The sequence below is a fragment of the Salmo salar genome, chromosome ssa02 (assembly GCF_905237065.1).
Source record: "Salmo salar chromosome ssa02, Ssal_v3.1, whole genome shotgun sequence".
Lineage (NCBI taxonomy): Eukaryota > Metazoa > Chordata > Actinopteri > Salmoniformes > Salmonidae > Salmo > Salmo salar.
Genome location: NC_059443.1, coordinates 34,346,714 through 34,356,152, shown reverse-complemented (window position 1 = coordinate 34,356,152; position 9,439 = coordinate 34,346,714). Strand labels below are relative to the sequence as shown.

At 38.6% G+C, this 9,439-nt stretch overlaps 1 protein-coding gene across 4 annotated transcripts; it reads left to right on the top strand.

Annotated features, from left to right (window-relative positions):
* Window positions 1-1,064: 1,064 nt before the first annotated feature.
* LOC106581127 (fucolectin-3) lies at window positions 1,065-9,175 on the top strand. Of its 4 annotated transcripts, none has more exons than XM_014162947.2 (6): window positions 1,065-1,339; window positions 2,824-2,894; window positions 3,165-3,459; window positions 3,609-3,763; window positions 8,289-8,574; window positions 8,793-9,175. In XM_014162947.2, the coding sequence occupies exons 2-6, from the start codon at window positions 2,825-2,827 to the stop codon at window positions 8,941-8,943; spliced, it is 957 nt and encodes a 318-aa protein (XP_014018422.2). In that variant the 5' UTR covers window positions 1,065-1,339; window position 2,824; the 3' UTR covers window positions 8,944-9,175. The 4 variants fall into 4 exon arrangements, with proteins under 4 accessions (XP_014018422.2, XP_045558750.1, XP_045558762.1 ...); XM_045702794.1 differs by lacking the exon at window positions 1,065-1,339 and adding an exon at window positions 1,363-2,756; XM_045702806.1 differs by lacking the exon at window positions 1,065-1,339 and adding an exon at window positions 2,649-2,656.
* Window positions 9,176-9,439: the final 264 nt, after the last annotated feature.

Below are 9,439 nucleotides of genomic sequence, written 5' to 3'. Positions count from 1 at the left end.
ATAATTGTTATAAATTTTGTCAACGTTTATGATGAGTATTTCTGTAAATTGATTTGCCCATTCACCGGCAGTTATGGGGAGAATACATTTTCTGAACGTCACGCGCCAATGTAAAATTGGGTTTTTGGATATAAATATGAACTTGATCGAACAAAAAATGCATGTATTGTCTAACATGATGTCCTAGGAGTGTCATCTGATGAAGATTGTCAAAGATTAGTGCTTAATTTTAGCTGTATATCTGGTTTTGTGACGGCTATCCGTGCTTGGAAAATGGCTGTGTTTTTTTTTTTTTTTGCTAAGGTGCTATCCTAAAATAATCTAATGTTTTGCTTTCGCCGTAAAGCCTTTTTGAAATCGGACAATGTGGTTGGATTAACGAGAATATTATCTTTAAAATGCCGTATAATACTTGAATTTTAATTTTGAGATTTTTGTGTTTTGAATTTCGCACCGTGCTATTTCACTGGTTGTTGTCCAACCAATCCCGTTAACGGGATTTTATCTCGAAGGGGTCCTCAAACGGGATTTTATCTCGAAGGGGTCCTCATGAGGTTAATCAATGTTTCCTCCTGAACTTATTTAGGCTTGCCATAACAAAGGGGTTGAATACTTATTGACTCAAGACATTTCAGCTTGTTATTTGTCATTCATTTGTAAACATTTCGGGTAAAAAAAACATATGGGGTATTGTGTGTAGGCCAGGGACAAACAATCTCAATATAATCCATTTTAAATTCAGGCTGTAACAACAATATATTTCTTTAAGTCAAGGGATGTGAATACTTTCTGAAGGCACTGTACTTAGATAACTTACATTGTAGGTAACATTCTCTCTGTTTTGCACCAGGACCGTAAGGAAACATTGAAGAAATTTTATAATAGACGCTTTTAATCGACTTTTATCTAATTGAATTTAGTCATCAACTGCAGTAGACTATCTGATGTGGAATAAGAATACATACAATATGTTGCCTGGTTCCTGTACATGCTCTTGAGATTCTATAAGTAGCAATGTATACAACTACTCTGTAACACGTTCAACATGTGTAGATGTTTCCTGTTATTCCCTTCCATACCACAATATCCTGATCATTCAATTATACTGTCTGTATATCACCATAAATTGGAATCATGTTTTAGTTATCTCAAAGATTACTCAGCCTTATCTATTCTGATAATATCATATGCCGCAAGTTTTACTTGTAGAAAACAATAAAGATCACAAGGTCATTGACTTGGTGACTGGTGTATAAAAACCTCTGTGAGATTCAGGTTACTCTACTGAACCTTAACCTACATCAACATCAACAGTGACTTTATTATTTTGAGTGTGAAGGTAAGAGGATATTTCTAATACTACTTGGAATTGCTTTATATTATATTTTCTGCCTTACTACAAAAGTACATCAACTCTTGATTTACAAAGCAGTTACGGCATAATAACAATGTAGTGACTTGGACATTTTTATGCATTGTATACTGAATCTTTCTTTACACAACTAAGCTGCTTACCTGTGAGAAAAGTTTATTTGCTATCTTTACATACATACATATACAAATATAAAATAGGGAGCACTGCTTTGTAAAGAATATAAAAAATGTCAAACAAAAAATATATTTCTGCTGTTGCAATATGGGTCTGTTTATATGTTACTGCAATGTGAACCCTGAGAGATACAGACGGACGCAGCTGCGTCAAAAAACTCCAGCCAACATGGCAAAGTGTAAAGCGTGCAAAACAGTCACAAAACATCAAATGTATAACAATACAAACAGGCTTCGTGAAATAATCACGGAAAAACGAACGCTAGCCTAGTGCGTACAAAAACACGTAACACAAAAACAATCTCACACAAAAACATGAGGGGGAACAGAGGAATAAATACATGTGGTGTGATTGGGGAATGAAAACCAGGTGTGCAGGGAACAAGACAAAACAAATGGATAAATTAAAAACGGAGCGGCGATGGCTAGAAAGCCGGTGACGTCGACCGCCGAACGCCGCCCGAACAAGGAGAGGAGCCGACTTCGGCGGAAGTCATGACACTGCAATGTGCCTATACAACTGTAACTGTAATGTGCCTATACAACTGTATCTGTAATGTGCCTATACAACTGTATCTGTAATGTGCCTATACAACTGTATCTGTAATGTGCCTATACAACTGTATCTGTAATGTGCCTATACAACTGTATCTGTAATGTGCCTATACCACTGAATCTGTAATGTGCCTATACAACTGTATCTGTAATGTGCCTATACAACTGTATCTGTAATGTGCCTATACCACTGAATCTGCAATGTGCCTGTACCACTGAATCTGTAATGTGCCTATACAACTGTATCTGTAATGTGCCTGTACCACTGAATCTGTAATGTGCCTATACAACTGTATCTGTAATGTGCCTATACCACTGAATCTGTAATGTGCCTATACAACTGTATCTGTAATGTGCCTATACCACTGAATCTGCAATGTGCCTATACAACTGTATCTGTAATGTGCCTATACCACTGAATCTGTAATGTGCCTATACAACTGTATCTGTAATGTGCCTATACAACTGAATCTGTAATGTGCCTATACCACTGAATCTGTAATGTGCCTATACAACTGTATCTGTAATGTGCCTATACAACTGAATCTGCAAGGTGCCTGTACCACTGAATCTGCAAGGTGCCTGTACCACTGAATCTGCAAGGTGCCTGTACCACTGAATCTGCAAGGTGCCTGTACCACTGAATCTGCAATGTGTCTGTACCACTGTATCTCCTACCACAGTAGCTGTACATTGGCTTGTTCTGTGTTTCCCCTCCAGGATGATGAGACAGGCCATGTTCTTCCTCTTGCTGGCTCTTCTAGGAACACCTACTGATGCCATTGTTCCAAGTAAACACTTACTCTTGTTGTTATCTCTAGATATATGATGCCTTTAGATTGACAGGGCAAAGCCTCTCATAATCAATAGTAAGAGTGATAACAGTTTCTAAGTAGTCAAGAGTACTGGTGTCTCGTTATCATTTACGACACGTCTGTAATAGAACAGATAATAACCACACACAAGGAACTACAAATTGGAATGAGCAGATTAGAATGTTATTGTCTCATGTACACCATTAAAATGCTCTCCTGCAGTCAAACAATATTATTCTCCTGTAGAAAATCTTGCCTTGCGTGGAAAAGCTACTCAGTCAGACCTCATCGAGAACCCATGGTCAGGTTATAGCCATCCCTCAAATGCCGTTGATGGGAACCGCAATTCAGATTTCCATCATGGGTCTTGTGCTCTCACTGACTCTGGGACTAACCCCTGGTGGAGAGTGGACCTGCTTGATACCTACATAGTCACCTCTGTGACCATCACCAACAGAGGTGACTGCTGCCATACAAATATCAACGGTGCTGAAGTTCGCATTGGAAACTCCTTACAGGATGAGGGCATTCACAACACACTGTAAGACCACAATTACTTTCCAGGATTTTTTTATATATGATTGTTCTTTCAATTGATCTCTCTCTCTCTCTCTCTCTCTCTCTCTCTCTCTCTCTCTCTCTCTCTCTCTCTCTCTCTCTCTCTCTCTCTCTCTCTCTCTCTCTTTCCAGAGCTGGTGTGATCTCCACCCTTGCAGCAGGTAGATCTCTAACTCTGAGGTGGACATCAGGTGTGGAAGGACGTTATGTGACTGTGGTTCTACCAGGGACAGGAAGACAACTGACACTCTGTGAAGTGGAGGTTTATGGGTACCTCGCCCCAACTGGTAAGGATAAGAGCTATCACTTGAATGGATGCATGTAGTTTTGGAATTGTACATGTTATTAGCACTAGTATTATACTGTAGGCACATATCGTGCCTTCAGAAAGTTTTCATACCCCTTGACTTATTCCACATTTTGTTGTGTTACAGAGTGAATCCAAAATGGATTAAATCAATAAAAAATCTCACCCATCTACACACAATACACCATAATGACAAAGTGAAAACATGTTTTCAGATATTTGTCCAATTTGATTGAAAAAGAAATACAGAAATATCTAATTTCCATAAGTATTCACACTTCTGAGTCAATACATGTTAGACTCTAAGAGCTTTGCACACCTGGATTGTACAACATTTGGCCATTATTCTTTTCAAGATTCTTCAAGGTCTGTCAAATTGGTTGTTGATTATTGCTAGACAACCATTTTCAAGTCTTTCCATAGATTTTCAAGCAAACTTAAGTCAAAACTGTAACTCGGCCACTCAGTAACCTTAACCCTCTTCTTGGGAAGCAACTCCAGTGTAGATTTGGCCTTGTATTTTAGGTTATTGCCCTGCTGAAAGGTTTAATCTCCCAGTGTCTGGTGGAAAGCAGACATGTACCAGGTTTTCCTCTAGGATTTTGCTTGTGCTTAGCCTCATTCCATTCATTTTTTATCCTACAAAAACTTCCCAGTCCTTAACGCTTACAAGCATACCCATAACACGATGCAGCCACCACTAAGCTTGAAAATATTGAGAGTGGTACTCAGTAATGTGTTGTATTGGATTTTTCCCCAAACATAACACTTTGCAGTATTACTTTAGTGCCTTGATGCAAACAGGACGCATGTGTTGGAATAGTTGTATTCTGTACAGGCTTCCTTCTTTTCACTTTGTCATTTAGGTTAGTATTGTGGAGTAACTACAATGTTGTTGATCCACCCTCAGTTTTCTTCTATCAGAGCCATTAAACTCTGTAACTGTTTTAAAGTCACCATTGGCCTCATGGTGAAATCCCTTAGCGATTTCCTCCGGAAACTGAGTTAAGAAGGATGCCTGTATCTTTGTAGTGACTGGGTGTATTGATATATCATCCAAAGTGTAATTAATAACTTCACCATGCTCAAAGGGGTATCTGCTTTCTTTATTTTAACCCATCAACCAATAGGTGCCCTTGTTTGCGAGTCTTTGAAAAACCTCCCTGGTCTGTGTGGTTGAACCTGTGTTTGAAATTCACTGCTCGACTGAGGGACCTTACAGATAATTGTATGTGTGGGGTACAGAGATTAAGTAATCATAAAAAAATCTTGATAAACTATTATTGACACAGAGTGAGTCCATGCAACTTATTATGTGACTTGTTAAGCAAATGTTTCCTCCTGAACTTATTTAGGCTTGCCATAACAAAGGGGTTGAATACTTATTCAAAAATCATGTTGAACACTATTATTGATGAATGATAAGACTCCATCTGCACTATTTTAAGGTCTGTACTACTGGATAGTGTCTGTTCCAGGTGTGTAGTAGTCAAAATAAGAATCTTGGAAGAGATGGATGCCCACACACTGTCAATGATGGCCTGACACGTAAACATTTGTTTTGTTTTCACCTTTCATTTATGCACTTTCTTGCACTAAGTTTTTGGGCATCATGATGTAACCTGTTTGGGCTAGGGGGCAGTATTTTCCCATCCAGATGAAAAGCATGCCCAAAGTAAACTGCCTGCTACTCAGGCCCAGAAGCTAGGATATGCATATTATTAGTAGATTTGGATAGAAAACACTCTGAAGTTTCTAAAACTGTTTGAATAATGACGTGAGTATAACAGAACTGATTTGGCAGGCGAAACCCAAAGCACAATCCATCCAGGGAATTTTCTTTTGAGCTCAATCTGTTTTCCATTAGTTTTCTATGGCAATCCCTTTTTAATAGAAATATGCTTGCAGTTCCTATGGCTTCCACTAGATGTCAACAGTCTTTAGAAATTGGTTGATGTTTTTCCCTTTGAGAAATGAAGAAGTAGCCCTGTTATTTTCATGTGTCACTCCAGGTGCACTCTAATGTTTTGGTGTGCGCAACCTGGAATGTGCTTCACTTTGTCTTCGTCCGGTATTGAGCACAGTATTTCCCGTCTTAAATTTGATCGATTATTTACATTTTAGAATACATACATTTGGATTAGGAACGTTGTTTGACATGTTTGGACCAAGTTTACAGGTAACTTATTAGATACTTTGTGGGCATGTTGGGCGAGTTGGAACCGGTGTTTTTCTGAATCAAACGCGCCTAATAAATTGACATTTTGGGGATATAAAGAAGTAATTTATTGAACAAAAGGACCATTTGTGATGTTTATGGGACATTTTGGAGTGCCAACAGAAGAAGATCTTCAAAGGTAAGGCATGAATTATATAGTTATTTCTGACTTTTGTGTAGCACCTGCTTGGTTGAAATCAGATTTCCATGTGTTGGTATGCTGGGCGCTGTCCTCAGATAATCGCATGGTCTGCTTTCGCCGTAAAGCCTTTTTGAAATCTGACACTGCGGCTGGATTAACAAGAAGTTAATCTTTAAACCGATGTATAACACTTGTATGTTTCATGAATTCTTATTATGAGTATTTCAGTTTTTGAATTTGGTGCGCTGCAATTTCACTGGGTGTTGTCAAATCGATCCTGCTAAAGGGATTGGCGCGTGAAGGGATCCATAAGAATTAATAAACATCTTTATTTTGGATTCAAGCCTAAGTTTTGGATTTAATCCTTTTTTTTTACAGTGTGCGGGTCTCTCCCAAACACTATTATTGCACACATAGTGAGTCAATGCAACTTATTATTTTACTTTAAGTAAATGTTTACTCTTGAACTTATTTAGGCTTGCCACAACAAAGGGGTTGAATACTTATTGACTCAAGATATTTCAGTGTCACATTCGTCGTATTGAGTGGACCAAAACGCAGCGGGTATGTGAATGCTCATCTTCTTATTTATTAAAGATAAAAAACACTGACACAAAACAAACGACGAAAAAACAGTCCCGTAAGGTGCTCAGACTTGACAAGGAACAACTACCCACAAAACCCACGAAGAAAAACCCCTACTTAAATATGATCTCTAATCAGAGGCAACGAGGATCAGCTGCCTCTAGTTAGAGATCAACCCAAACATACACAACATAGAAATAGAAGAACTAGAAAGGAAAAAATAGAAATAGATAACATAGATCAACCCCAAAATCCCAAAACACACAAAACAAACACCCCCCTGCCACGCCCTGACCATACTATAATAACAAAATAATCTCTTTACTGGTCAGGACGTGACATTCAGCTTACTTTTTAAAATTAATTTGTAAATTTTTTGAAAAAACATAATTCCACTTTGACATTATGAGGTATTGTGTGTAGGCCAGCAACAAAACAATCGCAATCTAATCCATTTTAAATTCAGGCTGTAACACAACAAAATGTGTAAAAGGTCAAGGGGTGTGAATACTTTCTAAAGGCACTGTACATTGTATCCCTAATTTACTCAAATGTTTCCATTATTTTGGCAGTTACCTGTACAAAGCACCTTCATGAAACCAGTCATAACATATTTATAAGTGATGCAGTGTCATTCATAACAACAGTCATAACACATTTATTCAACATAATTCGTAAGAAATGTTCAAAATAAAAGTCCCCTCGAATAGCTCTTTATTTATCATTTCAACGTAAATTCATATTTTTACTGTAACAGTACCCAACCCCCTTGCACACTATTCACGCAACAGTCTGGGAGCACCGGGTAAGCCTTAGAGCATTGCCCAGGTAGCAGTGAAGGAGTTTATATGCCTTGCTCAAGGCTGCAATGACAGTAAGGCAGGTGTGTCAAAATCAACTCCTGGAGCATGTGTCTAATGGTTTTTGTTATTTCCTTTCAATTAGTATCCAATAAACACCTAGACAACCAGGTGAGTGGAGTTCCTAACTAATCAATTACCTTAATTGATTAATAAAGTAAGGCTCGAAAACCCGCAGACACTCTGTCCTCCAGGAATTGGGTTTAACACCCCTGCTTTAGGGGTTGCAATCAGAACTGGGTGTAAATAGTACATTTCAAATGATTGAGCTTTCCTGGCACAGTGGAACAATTGGAATAGTCCCAAAAGTGCAAACCCGGAAAGATTTCAAATGCTATTTGATCTCAGGTCTGGAAGGCACCAGAGCAATTGCTGTTATTGTAATGTGTTGAGTAACCTTGACTAAGACATGAGAACTTGCATTAGCTCCACAAGCTAATACCCTGGCTTTAGCTCAGAGGCATTTGTGGTGTGCAGGACTGACCCAGTCAGTAATACCAGCAACCATCCAACTCTCTCCCACTAGATTTTTCTATTAAAATAACTTAGAATGAAAAATATATATATTTTTAAGGTTCTTTATGAATGATGTTGAATAAAGGGGTTATGAAGGCATTATGTATACCCCCTTCATATAAAGTGTTACCGATATTATCCAGTGTTTCACTGAAAAAATATTTTTCTTCAAATTTCTGTCCAGGAATGAATGTGGCGATAACAGGAAAGGCCACCCAGTCATCATTACATGGGTTTGGGTTTGCTAACAATGCCATCGACGGGAACCGAAATGGTATTTATGGAGATGGTTCCTGCACCCACACCAAAGCCAACTATAACCCCTGGTGGCGACTGGACCTTCTAAAGACCTACAAAGTGTTCTCCATCACCATCACCAACACAGTGGACAGTGTTCCCAACAGACTGAATGGAGCTGAGATCCGCATTGGAGACTCCCCGGACAACAACAATGGCAACAACAATCCCAGGTGAACAAAAGTGTAAAGCCATTTACCCAGAGGGTTCTACACTGAACCTAAAAGAGTCATACCTGGAACCAAAAAGCGTTCTAACTGATTAGATTTGCTACAGTCGGTAAAGTCTAAAATTGGTCAGTGCTAAAGTGTGTAATTCACATGTGACAGGGTGCAAACAGTGTCATAGACACCTTTGCTGCAGTAACTTATCAGTGTGTTTGATTGTGCAGGTGTGCTGTGATCTCCTCTATACCTGGGGGCTTCTCCAGCACCTTCCAGTGTAACGGCATGGAGGGTCGATACATCAACGTGGTCATTCCAGGAAGAAGTGAATACCTGACCCTGTGTGAGGTGGAGATCTATGGGTCACCACTGGACTGATAGATCCAGAGCACTTATTACCAAACATGTAATCTGGAGCACATATCGTAGGTAACATTCTCTATCTGTAGGAAAAATGTAATTCATTGAAAGTTGAGTGTTTTATTTCCCTCTGTAAATAGTTATATTGAATACATTCATTTAGCTGTTTTCTTAAAACTGTACATACTGCAATTGCTCCTATCATTGTGCTATTGTATGTACTTGGAGAAGATAAAAGTGTAACACAACAGCTACGTTTCAGAAGCATTTCTTAATGTAATCTAGAAAACAATGATCAATGATATTTTAATAGGAATATTAGGGCCTATGTGTTATGTCTCGTAACATGGCTTTCTTAACCACGTCTGTGTAACAATTCAATAATGATGAGACGGGAGAGAGGAATCAGTTCAACCATTTATCTAGAATGTGCACATCTCATGCAAAACATAAACACACACACTGTGTTATGTAATAATGTGCTTTGCAATTGCAACAGGCCCGCAGATGTAAG